A 17,077-nucleotide genomic window follows, 5' to 3' on the forward strand; every position below is an offset into this window, starting at 1 on the left:
CAAGGAAATAAAAAGTACTCCCTCACAACTGAAGGTTGGCCAAACCCATGCTATTCAAATATGATAAAGTCCTGCCTATCTAGTATCTTTTTAATCTAAAACTAAGATTATTCTTTAAATATTTCTCTAATATAAATCTTCACTTGTCTCCTTCTTTCATTCCTCTTGCAGTTCCCCAAATCTCAGGCAATCAGACTGATTGGGTATTTCGTAATGGGAATGTAGTACTCCCACATTCCTCCCTCCCACCCCCCAGTATTTTTCTAAAACCCTCATTTGAAAATACTTATAGAGTCATGTACTAAACAGCTACCTCTTGAGGTCTGGACAAAGTTGCAAAGCAAGCTGACTTTCTTTGGCGCCTTATATATAAAGCTCTTTTGTACTCTGGCCACTGGCTTAGCTTTTACATTTTCTCCTGTAAAAATGTTGGTGTGCTATATCATATTGTCGTAAAAAAGATTGATTGGGCTTTGGAGTTAAATCAGTCCATATTCAACCCATTATAGTAGCCTTCCCTGCCCTACCCAATTATAACTGTTGGGAATGTGTCCAAATACTATGAAAAGAGAAGCAAAATTGTCTACCTTTTATCATGATAAACCTCGCATTTTGCTTGTAGACCTTTGCTAGGTTTGATTGATTGATAGAGATGGACAGCTCAGGTGGTTAAATACAGGCCTTGCTATTATATTTTTAGTGTCTTTTAAATTCAGAGTCCAGTTTTAAAGTAAATTCCAATATAGTCGGAAGGCCAGGGACAGCAGTGAAGGGATCTCGTCTTAAAAGCAAGACCATGGGAGATGATAATTATGCAGTTCAGATGACTGAAATGAAAGTGTGAGTGGAAGTTACTCTGCACTACTCTGGACCAGCGTCTCTTCGACTCTGGCGTCTCTGAGATGGTAGAATGAGCAACGGCGGATGAGTTTTATCTGCAGTCACCCCACATTGTTCAGATGTTATAATGTATATTATTAAAGCAATTATCCAACTTTATTTCATGTTGTTCTTATTCCCTCTTTTTAAAGTAGTTTTTTTTTTTTATTTTTTAATAGCCTCTCATACTCACCAGGATCTAAGCAAGGCTGTTGTCTGCACTTAACAAGCTAGCTCTAAAATCAGTTAGTTGAGCTGATATAAATTTCTTAGAGGTTACTAAAAGGTAGTTTCTTCTCAAAGTGGAACTTCCCGAAGGACTGGTATATAATTTGACAATCTGACACTATGGGATGGCAGGAACTTCATCTCATCCCTTAGGTACCAAGGCTACTGTCTTAGATTTTACTGAAATTCAAAAACCCTGTGTGTGTGTGTGTGTGTGTGGTTTTTTCCTTATTATAAATGTATTCTGCATACATTATAAGCAGTTAAAAATATATACAGGTATATAAGGAAAAGATGCGAACGTACCTGTCCTCTTCATCCCACTTCCCAAAAGAAACCACTGTAAACTGATTTACTTTTGTGAATATACAGAATGTGTACATCTATGTCTGTAAAAATATATACATGTAATTTCTTAAACAAAAACATCATAGTACACTTATTATTCTTCATTGTTTTTAGTTAACTATACATTGTGAACATCTTTCCATGACAGTACGTCTAGTTTTTCTGTATCCCATTCCATTGGATGATGGATTTCCCTATTTCCTTATTGACGGACTTAAGTTGTTTCTAATCTTTTTTTGTGCAGCTGGAAGTGTTATGGTGAGCATCCTCGTATATATCATTGCCTACATGTTTAGGAAGGTCTATAGAATAGTTTTCTAGAATTTATATTGTTAGTTCAAAGGGTATGCACTTTTAACGTTTTGATATATGTTGTCAAATGACCCTCCAAACAATAAGAACAGATTTATAAGCCTGCTACCAGCATATGGGGGTTCATTTTTCCTACGCCTTCAACAGCATAGTGGCTGTTTATGATCCAGAGGACATGAGTTGTAAATAATCTCAAAATTATTTTATATGATCTTTGATTTACGGCTTCTGCAAATAGCCTTCAAAAATAGGTGCTTTTAGTATTTTCCTTTTATTGCCTCAAACCTGTTCAGATATGGAATGTGCTATCAAGACAAGACAATCCTTTTTAATTATTACAGATGAAATATCTTTTAAGGAATTTACTTTTATCATTCGTTGCCAAATACTTCTCTTCTTGAATATTTCTTATATGACTGCTCAAGTCAGAATATTCACTTCAAGAGCTTGCTCTTTCAAGTTGGAGTTCACAGGACAGCTATTGCACCTGTCATTCTCTTTGCTGAAATTTACGCTTGATCACTATCACAAATACCCCTTGAGTTTACTGAGCACCTAACACTGATTATAAGGGTGACTGAACAATAATTCAAAGCATATTAAAAGAAACTTTATTAATCCAAATAAATATTAATGAAATCCGAGCTTTATTTATTGCTTGCTTGCTTGCAGGTGGATTCACCGATGAACTTGAAGCATCCCCATGACTTAGTCATATTAATGAGACAAGAAACAACAGTTAACTACCTCAAAGAATTGGAGGTGAGGCAACTGGGCGTGGATGCAGCTGAAACTTGTCACATTTCACAGGAGTCGTTGTGTTCAAAGAAAAATTAAAGCATATTATTTCTTAAGCCTGATTCTTCTGACTTTTAGAGGAATGTACTACTTTTAGATCATATTTTTTTTAAAAAAAAAGTGTAATTAGAGTGACATTTGAGCAACTGGAAGAGAAACAGACTATCCAAGCCTGAATTTTATACCTGATTCTTGACTCACTATATCCTTGAACAGAGTTTCCATCTTTAAGTTTTTCCATCAAGTATGAAGAGGAATACTCTCTGAGGATTCTTGGAAGGAGAGTTTGGGTAAAACATGAAAAGGAAGAATGGTTTTACTACCCTGTAAAAGTGTAATATGAGGGGCTGGCCCGGTGGCATAGTGGTTAAGCTCACATCCTCTGCTTCGGTAGCCTGGGGTTCACAGGTTCGGATCCCAAGCACAGATCTACACAGCATTTGTCAAGGCATGCTTTGGCAGTGTCCCACACACAAAGCAGAGGAAGAGTGGCATGGATGTTGGCTCAGGGACAATCTTCCTCACCAAAAAAAAAGAAGAAAGAAAGAAATTTTGTTAATTCCCAAGTAGTAAAAACTAGGGTCTTGCTACTGTGTGCTCCTGTTATTGAAGTGAAAAGTATTAACCACTTTGCACCTTGGAAACTTGACATTTATTAGTGCTAATAAAATCTGACCTTTTTTTCTATCTTTGATTTCCATAAACTGATTTTGCTTCATAGCAAACAATATTAATTATTTAAAAAACTAGGGCTTTTTCCCCCCTCATATCTCTGCTTAAATGTTACAGTGTAAACTGAATCCAAATTTTAAGGGAATGATAAGTTGTAGAAAAAGTAAATCAATTTGCAAAATGAGATTTAGAAAATTTGGGGGAATAATGAGAATAATAAGAGTGGAATGAGAGTCTGTGGGAGATAGAAGGAATCATAAAGACTATCTTCATTTTAGAGCCAAGGAAACAATTAGATCCAAAGACAGCAAATTGCCTGATTTCACACAGGAAGTTATGGCGGAACCAGAGGCAAACGCCCTGTCTCTTGGTTTAGGAGCTGGCATACCTCTTAACGCAAGTAGCCAGTCATTTTCTAGTTATGTAAAAATCCCAAATTTCACTTATGTAAATTCAAACTGGTACATCTATCAACAGAAATAGTTATGATTATATGTATTTTTAATTTCTGGGAGTTAAGAAGGAAGAGCTTTTCACACATATTAACCAGCTGTGCATAGGTAGTAGTATTTTTAGAATATTTGTAAAACTTGAACACCTCACCAATTTTTTCAGTAGTGCCTCACCTTATTCATACCAGTTTTATGCCTTAGAAATTTTGAAATGTTGATTTTTATGAATACTAGGAATAAGACAATGGGTATGTTTGTAGGGTTTCATGTTTGGAAGCTTGATCTGTTTTTATTTAAAAACAGTGTTCAGAAAGAGGCAGTGGTGCAGAAAATAGTTTTTATTTTCAGATGCATAGAGACATTGTATCTGTTTATTGGTGTCTCTTTTTTTAGGAGGCAGTATAATATATTATAAAGAGAAGGAGACTTAAATTATAGGACATGTAGGGAAAATGCCATTCATCAAGTCGGTGAAAATCCAAATGAAAAAGGATGACTCCATCAATTTTTGGTTAAGATAGTGTAATGAGTTCATATTTAGTACACCCCTTCTGCTTCATATACACACCAATGACAGATAAAATACAAAATAAACACCAAAATTAAATGTAGCCAGGCCTAAAGCAACTTAAACATCTCCATGGACCATAAATGGAACAGAAACACTAAGTCAGGAATGTAGCTGAAGCTACAAACCTGCTGCTCTCTGAGCCAGGAGCAGGCTGTGGTGTCTGGTAGTTCAGCTCGGTGGAGTAAAGGGAACTGACAATTTTCCACGCAAGATAAAGGGAGAGAACCAGGCTTACTGCCTGAAGACTGGGATGGAGCATTCTCTTCATGAAAAGCGTCTGCGAGGGGAAAGAAGTCAGGGAGACAGAACAACCTGATGACCAAGAAAGGACCTGAACCATCCAATGGATCAATAATTGCATCTTCAGTTTCCTGAATATCATTTCAGGGCAGAATATCACTTTGGAGTAGAAACTCCAAACCAAAATGATAAGATCTGATTGTGGACTTGGGAACTAGATAGAATCTGGAAGCAACCACAAAACTACTAGACACAGGAGATGATGATGGAGTGGTTGAGAAGAGACAGATAGACGGACAGAGATGGAGAAGGGTGAAGGATGACACCAGGGTTTTTGACCCAAGCAATTGAAAGGATGGAGATGACATCTACTGAGACAGAGAAGACTGAAGGAGGTAATGGATTGAGGAGGAGTTCAGCTTTGGTAGGTTAAGTTTGAGAGTCCTATTGGACATCCAAGTGGAGACATCAAGTCGGGGGTTGCTTCTTCAAGTGCAGACTCTGGTATAAAGGCTTTGAGCTGGAGATGCAAATTTGTTATTCACTGACGTGTAGACTTAAAGCCCTGAGAGCAGATAATACAATTTATCTACAAGGTAGTGACAACTAGATGGAGTTAGATACCGGAAGACAATGGAGGAATAGCCTCGGAGTGCTAAGGGAAAATCAATCAAACTAGGATTTTATATTCTTTTAAACCATCATTCAAGAGTGAGGGCAAAGCAAAGGTGTTTTCTCACATACAAAGACAGTTTACTAACCACAGGCTCTCACTTAAAAAAAAATTAAAGATGTACTTCTGCAGGAAGAAAAGTAAACCCAGTAGAAGTGCATAGGATGTATAATGGGGAGTAAAAATACCGATGAAAAAGTTGGTAAGTCTATTTGTTTACTTTTTGTGTTTTAAGAGGTATAACTAGATAAAATTAATAATATGTAGTTGCGTTGGGGCACATTCAGTGATTAGTTAAAGCACATTAGACTTTTGTCATGTTCAGAAAAAGGTAAAAGTAGCTGAATAAATTAAAATTGTGTGGGAAAATTTATGGGCAAACATTAAAAATTTAAGAATAATGGCACCTTCCAAGTAGTCTTACCGAAGGAAATATGAATCTAATCAAACCACAATATAATTTGTTTTCAATGTAATTGGTTTCCCTTGTCATTCTGTATGTTTTATCTTATATACTTAAAAGATTGTTCTGAGAAGGGCGTTTGTAGGCTTCAACAGACTGCTAAAGAAGTCCATGACAAAAGAGGTTTGAACCCCTGGATCCTGCTGTCAGAATGCAGGAAATACAGAGGACAGAGGAACACATTGAATGAACTTAGGAGATGCCCTCAGCAAAATCCTGTAGAGTGGCAAACTCTACAGGACAAAAAACCCAATTTCTTTAACAAGTAAATTACAAAGATTAAAAAAAAAAAAGGAACTAAAGGATAACCAGTAGATTAGAAGGGACGTAAGAGACAAATTAGCCAACTACGGTGTGTGTGGACCTCACTGGATTTTGATACCAACAAACTGCGTTTTAAAAAGTAGGAGGAAATGATTGGGAATTAGAACACAGACTGGACATTTGGTATTAGGGAATTATTATTTTTTACATGTGATAATGGTGTTGTGGTTTTATTTTTTGAAAGAGTTTCTTTCAGAAACACTGAAATATTTACTGATGAAAAACATAACCAAAAATAAAGGAAGCACAAGCACTAAAATAATAGAAATGCAATCTAGTTTCCAAACCTACAAATAAAGAGAAGATACAAGAAGAAGGGAGGGAATGTACAAAGTGTTACCAAGCACATGGCAGGCAAGAAAAGAGACAAAAGCAGCAAAGAAAAAGAATGATAAATAGAAAACCCAAAGTAACATGGTTCAAGTAAATCCAAATAGGTCAGGAATCACAATAAATATAAACAGATTAAACTTGCTGATTAAAAAACTCAGATCAGATTTCTTATTTAGTCCAGCTATATGGTGCATGCAAGAAATAAGTCTAACACAAAATCAGTGTGGTGACAAATGGATAGAAAAAGTCTTTACTATGGAAATACTAAGCAAAAGAAAATTGATATGGCAGTATTTATACAAGTCTACAGTCTCTCACCTGAAATCGTTGAGGCTATATGTAATTAGAATATAGCCTTTTACTTTCTTCTGTTCTTGTTTTAGAAATGTTATAGGTGCAGATATCTTGTATTACATTCGACTGCCAACAGGATCGGGTCTCAAACTCCATAATCAGATACACGAATATTTCTTGAGTGAGATATATAAATGTTCAGACTAAGAGGATAAAGACTATAAAATGGCTTTTCATCAAATTTTGCCATCACATGAATTTTAGTGCAAAATTTAAGGAAAAAACTCTAGGTTTTCAGAATTTTAGATTTTATAATCCTAAAGGATGATAAGCCTGTCTCAGACAAAATAAGAATGTAAGATCATTAGTAGAGATAAAGGGAGATACTCCATGTTAACAATCTACCAAAGGGATATAATATTACATGCTTGTCTCAAAGGTATGTGTATGTTTATATCAAAACAGCAAAAGCTGACAGAATTGCATGAAAAATCCATAATCAGAGTAGGAGACTTTAACAGATCTTTATCAGAAACTGATAAATCCAACAGAAATATTATAAGATATAGGAAAAAATTATACTTAATCTGACAGCGAGAGAGGAGGGAAAGAGAGCAAGCGTGTGCTCCACATTGAACAAATAGAGTTTAAAGTGTTTTCAAAAGTGAAACATTTATCATAAATAGTCACTACCGGGATAAAAAGAAAATAAATTACAAAGTTTTGTTGTCATGCATAACATATTCTCTGATCACAGTACAATTAAAGCTAAAATATAAATAAGATACACATGCCCGGCGGGGGAAAGGAGGAAAAACTCAAGTATTTGAAAATTTTACATTCTCAAATTACCCATGGTTTAAAGAAGAAATCCCAAACTTTTCAAACTGAACTATGGTGAGAGTACCTCATTCCAGAGTTTGTAGAATGAAGCTTAGATATACGTAGAGGCAAATTTATATACAAAGGCATTTATTACAATAAAAGAAAAGAAAAGAAAGGAGCTAAATATTCATCTCAGGTTAGAAAACGATAAAATAAACTTAATGATTAAAATAAACTTAGTGAACGTGAAGGAAAAGAATGAACATAAAGAAGGAACATAAAGAAAAAAAGAGAAAAGACAGAATAAAGATTTATTAGTGATGATAAAGCAGGTATAGATTTTTATAAACTAAAGAGATTGTTATTAATACTATAAAAACTTCGTGCCAGTGAATTTGAAAACTTAAGTGTAATGTGCAGAGTTCTAGAAAAATATGAAGTGTCAAAATTGAATAAACGGGGGAAAGGATAAACTCTTTATAAATGATATTAGAAAATTGATTGTCCATGTGGAAAAACATTAATTAGATTCTTACTTTTCAATACACAAAAACCATTTTCTATACACTTTAAAAATCTAAATGTCTTTATCTGTTATAACAAAACACCACATCCTGGGTAACTTATGAACAATAGAAATTTATTTCTCATCGTTCTGGAGGCTGGAAAGTCTCAGATCAGAGCACCAGCGTGGTTGCCTTCTGGTGGGGGCTCTCTTCCTGGTTCATAGCTGACGCCGTCTCTCAACGTCCTACACAGGGGAAGGGAAGGGAGCTTTCTAGAGCCTTTTTTGTAAGAGCACTAATCCCATTCATGAGGGCACTGTCCTCATGGCCTGAGCACCTCTCAGAGGCCCCAACTCCTAATGCCATCCCCTTTGGGGGTTAGGATTTCAACATGTAAATTTGGGGGGATACAAACATTCAGACCATAGCACTAAATATGAAAAGTAAAACTTTAAAACTTAAAAAAAATAGGAGAATATATTGATATATTTATGACATCGGGATAGAGAAGGAATTCTTAAATACCACGGAAATCTCAAACAATTAAGAAAACAATTGATAAAGTTGCCCATCTTAAATTTAAAAGTTTCTCTTTAGCAAGTGATACCATGAGCAAAATTAAAAGATAAGCTACAAGCTGGGAGAAGATATTAGCAATGTGTGTAACTGATACAGAATAAGTTTACAGAATTACTGTTTTCATAAATTTCTATAAATCAATTAAAATACTGGGAAAAAATGGGCAGACTTGGACAGTCAATTCGCAAAATATTTCATAAACGTGAAAATGTGTTCCATCTCATCAACGATTGCAGTGTTTGAGATAGTCTACATTTTGTTGCCGTGTATATCAACTTTTACATGGGCAACAAACAGTCCCAGAGACTCAGTGCTGTTGTCACGAAGGACGATGGAGGCTCAAGGAAGAACAACCAGTAAGCCAGTCTAAAGTTTCCACTCAGAACTTACATACGTCATCTCTACTCACATTCCAGTGGCCAGAGCAAGTCCCATGGCCAAGCCTGAAGTCAGTAGGCAGTGTAGTATAATCTACCCACAGGAAAAGAGTGCAGAGGAAACCAATAATTGGAAACAGATCATTTAGTAACATCCCAATAATCTTAATGGCTTAAAACAATAAGGTCATACTAAATGTCACTCTAATCCTTATGCTGGGACCCAAGCTGACAGGGCAGCCACTGTCCGGAAAATTGCCATTCTCAATACAAGAGGGAAAAGAAAGAACATGATGAAGTATACATTGGCCCTAAAAATGCTCCCCTCCAGAACAGTCAAATGGCACTTCTCGTGTTAAATTGGCCAAAGCAACTCATATTGGCCCTGTCTGAGTCCAGCAGAACAGTGGTGTAGACTCCTCTTGTAAGGAGGGTAGCAAATTCGTCAATAGTAAAGCAGTCTACCCTAATAATTACAGCAAGAGAACATTTCATATCCATCAGACTGACGTGAATTAGAAAGCATGACAAAACCAAATATTGGTAAGTTTGTGGGGATATGGATATTATTATAATCTGTTGGTAGAATTCTAGTTGTTATAACTACTTTGAAGAGCAGATTGACAGTGTCTAAATAAAACTGAAAATGTGCATCCCATATGACCTCATATTTTTACCCCTGCTGGAACTTTGACACTTGTGCACAAGGAGACTTATAAGAATATTGTAGCATTTTTAATAGCAAAACAAAATTTTAACAATCTAAAGGTTTATAGGAAAATGAATAAATTTTTATACATCCATTAAAATGAAAACTTTAGAGCTATACCAACCAATGCAGATAAATCTCAAAAACATAATATTAAGTTAAAAAAAACAAAATTGTAGAATGATACATGCAGTATGATATTTGTATAAAATTTTAAAACTTGCGAACTAATGCTCCATGTTGATTTTGGATATACATAAAGTAATATTTTAAGAGAGTAGGAGTAATACAGTAATATTTTATAAAAGTATACATGGAAATGATGCATAAAACAAATTCAGGATCGTGGTAACTTTGGGAAGGGAGAGAAGGATTTCCAAGACTGTAAAGAAGGGCTTCAACTACATTTTTTTTTCCTTTTAAAAATATCTGAAGTGAATATGGCAAAATGTTGTGATATGATAGGTACGGGTGAGATATGGGTGGTGGAAATATGGGTGCTTCTGTAATTCCTCTGTGTGTTTGAACAAAAAATTATGAGTAGCAGGAATTCACCTGGAACACAGGGCGTTAGGAGAAGTTATTCCAGGTAGCAGACAACGTGCTGGATGTCTCCAAGGACCAAAATACAATGTGTTTGGACAATTGAAGGCAGTGTCAATTGCTGAGCCATTCTATGCTGGGGAATTAAGTTGATAGATGCAGCTTTATAGGCAGTCAGAGATCATATTATGAAGGCACTCATGCCAGTATTATAAATGTCATGTTCTGTTTGTTTCTGTATATGGACACCTGTTTAGAGAAGCTAATTTGTGTCAACTAAGTTAACTGAGGCTGTATTCAGAATCCTTGTCTTCCTTCGAGGGGATTCGCTGACTTCTTTAACACATTGAATTCTTTCTCATACGTAGTATCTAGACTGAAATATTAGAAAAATCCTCTGTGTTTATATTTTCTTCTCACCAGAAACAATTAGTTGCTCAAAAAATTCACATAGAAGAAAATGAGGACAGAGATACAGGACTGGAACAAAGACATAACAAAGAGGATCCAGACTGCATCAAAGCCAAGGTGCCCTTGGGGGACCTGGATCTGTATGACGGCACGTACATAACTCTGGAGAGCAAGGACATCAGGTAAGGAGAGCCTCTTCCCAAAGGAAAATGACGGTTTCCTGAACAGACCTTTCTCAAATCAAGAAGAAATTATTTTTCTAATGAGAATAAGCTTTAATCACAGATGGGTTTATTGAAACTTGAAAGTTCAAAATACATACCACAAGTAGAATTCTTGGAAAGCTATTGAAAATATTTAATACCACAGTAGAAAATTGGACAACTTATAGTAAAAGAAATACAAATGGCCAATAAATGTGGAAAAAGTATTTCTCAGGAATGATCAAATAAGTACAAATTAAAACATTTAGATTGTTTTCATCTATCAAATTGGAAAAAACATTTAAAAATCAGTAACTGGTAAAAATGTGGAGAGAACGTCAACAGAAGTTTAATATTTATAAAAAGAATTCAGCAGTGTTATATTAGCTTTTAAAAAGTCCACAATCTTAACATCCTGTGACCTACCTACTATATTCTAACTCTTGATTTATCTCCTTTAAGTTGAACTCCTAAAATATTTGACTCTGACAGTAGCTATGTGAAAAGGTATGAATGTTGACTAATATTGGTTGTAAAGTTTTGATGCTTTGAGAATACGGTTCAGTTAGGGAAAGAATTTGACATTTCTTTCCCTTGCATTCATTCATTGCTTCTTGCTTCATGATTTTAGCCCTGAAGATTATATAGACACGGAATCTCCTGTTCCTCCAGACCCAGAGCAACCTGATTGTACTAAAATTCTAGAACTTCCCTATAGTATACATGCTTTTCAGCACTTGCGAGTAAGTAAAGAGATTTGGGATTTTTTTTTTTTTGCATTATTTCTTTAATTTAGACTCTTGCTTATAAAAACTCTTTCTCCTTCCAAAGAGCTTTATAATTTTATAAACATCTCCTATTTCTTAAAATTCCTTCAAAATAAATGCTACAAGATGCCATAATACTTGTGCTCTTTTGGGTCTTACAATCTCCTTTTCCTGTTTTTTATCAATTTTTTCTTCTCTTCAGGGTGTACAAGAGAGAGTTAATCTTTCTGCACCTCTATTACCCAAAGAAGACCCAATCTTCACATATTTATCTAAACGATTAGGAAGGAGTCTAGATGACATAGGCCACCTCATCCATGAAGGGCTACAGAAGGTAAGCCATCAGTGACTTAAGGAGGCAGGAAACTCTGTGCGAACAAATGTTCTCCTCTCAGAAAATACCTGCCTAGCTTGCTTTTGTCAAGAGAGTGATTTTAACTTATGAGTACATTCATATGAACTGTATGCTTCAAGTAGGGAGAAATGTTGATAGCCCAGTCTTCTTTACCAGGAAGGGATGCTGAAAAGCTTTATTTAAACTAATTCATGAAAAAACAAATTGTAGCCTATAGAAGCAGCAGGGCTTATAGGCTAGATTATATATTTTGAGTGTGAAAGAAAATTTAACATTAGTGTGTTCGATATATCTACACGCAAAATACATAGATGATCGCTGTTCTCTGAACCAAAAAAAGAATCACCACCAACAATAAAATCTTGTAATTTTCTTTTAAGGGAACATCTACCTGCAAAAATGAAAAAGGGAATTAGGCAACAGGACCCAAGAATTTAAATATATCATTCAGGATAACCTGGAATTTAGAAAACGATTTTTGCTCTTCTCTATGCCTAGGGAATTTCATAAAATGCAGGCTGGTGTCTAAGCAGTATGATAGTGATATTAAGTAAAATGTATAATTGTAACATTTATATACAGTTTATCCAAATACATATTTATATGTTTATTCAAATACATTATGTATTTTATGTATGATTATTTTTGTAGCTAAGTTACCATCTTTGTCTTGTTTTTCTGAAGGTAATGTAAAATATTGCACCCCCAGAACTTCATGAGTATTAAGGGGAAACTGACCTAGGATTTAAAATATCCTTGAGAGGATGGTTAGTTGAAAGTAGATCATAGTGGTAAGTGCTCTATAGAAAATTAAAATAGAGGGTAATTGGGCGGCTACTTTAGACTGGGCAGTTGGGGTTATCCTTTCTGGAAAGGTGACATTTAAGCTGGTATCTGAATGACAAGAAGGAACCAAATCAAGGAAGAAGATTCAAAGATCAAGGAAGAGCATTCTAGGCTGAGGCAAAGGCCTTGAAGCCTTAATGAGGTCGGTGGTATGTTATTCAGCTCACGCTGCCATAACAAAATGCCATAGACGGGGCCCTAAACAACAGACATTGATTTCTCACAGCTCCGGAGGCTGGGAGGTCCAAGATCAAGGTGCTGGCTGATTCAGTTCCTGATGAGGGCTCTCTTCCTGGCTTGTAGACGGCTGCCTTCTCACTGTGTCCTCACATGGCCTCTTCTCTGTGTACAGGGAGAGAGAGAGAGAGATCTGGTGTTTCTTCCCCTTCTTATGAGGGCACTGGCCCTATTGGATGAGGGCCCCACCCTTACGACCTCATTTCACCTTTATCACCTCTTCACAGGCCCTTCTCCAAACACAGGCACATTGTGGGTTAGGGCTTCCACATACGAATTTAGGGGGGAGGGGACACACATTCAGTCTATAACAGATGGCATGTAATCAAATTCAGGTCAATATGGCTGGAGCCTGGTGAGCCAAGGGGAGGATGATAGGGAATGAAGCCGAAGAAGTAGGCCAGAGCCAGACTGTAAGGCTCTGACAGCCAGGGCTGGGACTTTGAATTTTATTCCAAGTGTGTTGAGAAGCTGGAGCAGAGGAATGACATAATTCGATTAATATTTTTAAAAGTACCCTCTTAAACTTATATGGAAAAATGAATGAAGGAGCCCACAACTGGAAATAGACCAGTTAAAAGACTATTGCCGTTGTTCAAGAGAGAAATGAAGGTGGTTTGAGTAGAATGGTTACCTATGGAAATGCACGGACTTAAACTGTTTCCAGAAATGTTTAGAAGTTTGGAAGCTGATGAATTAGCTCTGTGGTATGAGGACAAAAGAGAAATCAAGGATAATTCCTCAATTTTGGCTTGAGCAATTTGAAGCAGGAGCAGGGTCGGGGTGAGAGAAGAGACGATAGAGTTCTATTTTGGCCGTGTTAAATTTGAAATACCTGTATAAGTCTGGAATACAGAAGAGGTCAGAGCTGAGTGTGTAGATAGAGAATAATTGTTAAATAGGGAGTATTTTTAGCCGTGGGACTGGATATGGTCATTTGAAGGAGAGTGAAGTTTGAGAAGAGGCCACTGGGTCCTCTCACATTTCTCTCTCAAGCAGAGGGAGAAGGGCCAGCCGAAGAAACCAGAAGAATGTGATGTCCTAAGAATCAGGGGGAAAAGGTGTTCAAAAGAAGGAGAGAGTAATTAAACAGTGGCATCAAACGTTTCTAGATTTGGGGGGAGATTTTGTGGGAAGATTTTTCTTTAAAGATTTATTTTTCTCTTACTTCCAGTAGATTGTGATGTGTAGAGTATTCTGTTTATCATGATGTTTTTAGTAGTTCATGTAGAATTTTTAATTGATCTTTTTGTCCCAATTCATGGTGTAAAGTTTGAAAATGAGAGGTAAAAATTAAAGCGTTTGTTGATTTGAAAGAAAACTTCTCAAAAGGCTATCAAAAAGGAGACGGAAGCCTAAGTCATAAGTCAGTAGTGAGAGAACGGCATATCCCTTAACCAACTACATATAGTGCTAAAAATCTTTAATTGCAGCCCTCAAAAATCATATCCTGTCCTGCAAGATAGAGTACTTAAAGATGAGTAACACAGAGTTATGCTTAGTTTGAATCTTAAAAATAACCATTTTTGAAATAATTAGTCCTTGTAAAAAATTCAGACTATATTACAAAAATCTATAAAAGAGAAAGTAAAAACCATAATTTAAAAACTCAGAGATAATTGCTGTTTTATAATCTTATGAATCTTTATTTTGACACATTTTTATAGTTAAAACAATTATTCCGATAGAATAAATTTTTAATAGCGGAATTGTGGGGGTCAAAGGTTAATCACATTTTTAAGGCTTTTTACATACTTTTTGTCAAATACTCCCCCAGAAATGCTGGACTAACCTGACATTTCTACACTTAATATCTGAGGTTAATATACAGTGTAACCAATAGTGAGTATTGGCAACTTTTTAACCTTTGCCGATTTGTAAAAGAAAAACTTATATCTTTTAAATTTCTATTTCTTTGTTGTTTTATATCATTTCATCTGCTACTTAGCCATTGTTTCATAACTTTAAATGTCTGTTCATATTCTTAGCCTGTGTTCTGTTGGTTGATTGTCTTTCTGTTTAGATGTTTTATGAGCTCTTTCTATATCAAAGATATTAAACGTTGGCTGTCATATACATCTTTCCCAGTTTATCTTAAACTTTATGACTTTTTTTCCTATGCTGAATTTGAAATTTCTGTACTTGGGTTTAAAATTACTGACGTTGGGTTTTTGACGTGGTCCAGTTTAGTGTTTTGACCTCCGTGTGGTTGAAATTCAGCATATGTTAAGGAATGAAAACTTCTAGCCACAAAAGGAGCAAACCTATCTGAAAATCTGTTTAACTTGACTAAATAATACACTGATTGCCGTATACTAAGGATGTAGTTTTTAGCAGTGTGAAGGTTTGAATTAGATTCTGAGCACAGGGTCCAGCCCAGTGGCGCAGTAGTTAAGTTTGTACATCCCACTTCAGCAGCCCTGGGGTTCATGGGTTCAGATCTCAGGCACAGACCTAACATCACTCGTCAAGCCATGCAGTGGCAGCATCCCACATACAAAATAGAGGAAGACTGGCACAGATGTTAGCTCAGCGACAACCTTCCTCAAGCAAAAAGAGGAAGATGGGCAACAGATGTTAGCTCAGGGCCAATCTTCCTCACACACACACAAAAAAGATTCTGAACACACATGAGGAAATGACAAGTAAAAATTCATGTTTCACAAAAGCATAAACCTGTTATTTGCTTATATATATACCTTCATTCAGATATTAAATGAACTGGAAACTTTGCAATGTGTTAATTTCAGGAATTTCACATTAGAGCAACTGGAGTTTCTAAACAGGTTAGGTCTTAACTTCTAAAGTCCTGAAATAGGATCCGACAAGTTATGGTCCCTTTCCCCCTTGGAATGATAGCCTGGAGTTGGACGGTCTCTCTAGGGAGCTCACACCTCAGTGCACTTGCTCACCTAGTGATCAGGAGGCTCTTGGACAGGAGTAGTTTATTTACACTGTGTTCTCTGCTTTATCACTGCTAGGACGCGTTACTCTTCTTCATCTTCAATTTCAGAAGAGACAGAGTAGGAAAGATGCTCATCTTGAACATTCTAAGTTGAAGAAACTGTCCTGAGTTGTGTTTGATTGTCATCTTATTTGTTGACTTTCTAGAACTCTTCCTCGTGGGTACTGTATAACATGGCTTCATTTTACTGGAGAATAAAGAATGAGCCGTATCAGGTAGTGGAATGTGCCATGCGAGCACTTCACTTCTCTTCCAGGTAAGAGCCCTCCCCTGCTGGACCTCCCAGTCTTCCGCATAACTCAGGACCCTTCAAGAAGCAATACTTACAAAAACAAGAAGCAGCAGCGTTGTATTGTACTTACTCTGTCCTCCATCCCTGTTAGAGAAACTAGTCCCATCACAAAAAATGACAGATGTCAAAGAGTTCAAAGTGATCATAGCATAATATTCTTCTGATTTCTAGTAAAGAAAAAATACGTAATGTAGATGCTCTCTGATTCACTTGAATGCAAGGACCTTGAGTGGAGAAATTAGCATGAATTCAATTTTTCTTAAAGCAAATCTAAGTCCTAAATACATTTTAAAATCATAAAATGTCTGCCAGACCTTATTTTTGTGGCAAAATTTGTAGCCATCAGATTGAGTAAGAAACATTACAATTTTCTTAAATTATTTTCTCCATCATAAGTGTACTCAGAGTTATTTTCCTACAAGCAGTAACTTTGAATGTAATTTTCCCTTGTTGGATAGTTACACATAGTTGTGGAGTATGTGCGCCTTTCCTAACATCTAGTTACGTCTCTCCATCTCTTCCAGGCACAATAAAGACATTGCCCTGGTCAACCTGGCAAACGTTCTGCACAGAGCCCACTTCTCTGCTGATGCTGCGGTCGTGGTCCATGCAGCTCTGGACGACAGTGACTTCTTCACCAGCTATTACACTTTGGGAAATATATATGCAGTAAGTACAACTTTTGTTTTCCTGACCCAAACCAGTTCCAATTTTCTTTTTATTTTTCAATAAAAAATACCTTTTTTCCTTCCTCCTTTGGTCTGAACAAGGGAAAGGGGCTGGAAATGAAGAAATGAAGGGGAAAAAAGTCCTCAACACAATAATGTATTGTAATTGTCCTAGCCTCTTGACATAAAAGAAAAATAATTAAATTG

General features: G+C 36.2%; 1 protein-coding gene across 2 annotated transcripts in view; it reads left to right on the forward strand.

Annotated features, from left to right (window-relative positions):
* TTC17 (tetratricopeptide repeat domain 17) overlaps window positions 1-17,077 on the forward strand; it is a 116,319-nt gene that overhangs the window by 19,075 nt on the left and 80,167 nt on the right. For both annotated transcript variants that reach the window (XM_023653901.2, XM_070229328.1), the window contains exons 2-7: window positions 2,440-2,529; window positions 10,550-10,719; window positions 11,372-11,483; window positions 11,710-11,841; window positions 16,057-16,166; window positions 16,727-16,871. In XM_023653901.2, coding sequence (XP_023509669.1) covers window positions 2,440-2,529; window positions 10,550-10,719; window positions 11,372-11,483; window positions 11,710-11,841; window positions 16,057-16,166; window positions 16,727-16,871 — 759 coding nt within the window. The remainder of the gene's footprint in view (window positions 1-2,439; window positions 2,530-10,549; window positions 10,720-11,371; window positions 11,484-11,709; window positions 11,842-16,056; window positions 16,167-16,726; window positions 16,872-17,077) is intronic.

Source organism: Equus caballus, chromosome 12 (genome assembly GCF_041296265.1).
Source record: "Equus caballus isolate H_3958 breed thoroughbred chromosome 12, TB-T2T, whole genome shotgun sequence".
In the NCBI taxonomy this organism is placed as follows: Eukaryota; Metazoa; Chordata; class Mammalia; order Perissodactyla; family Equidae; genus Equus; species Equus caballus.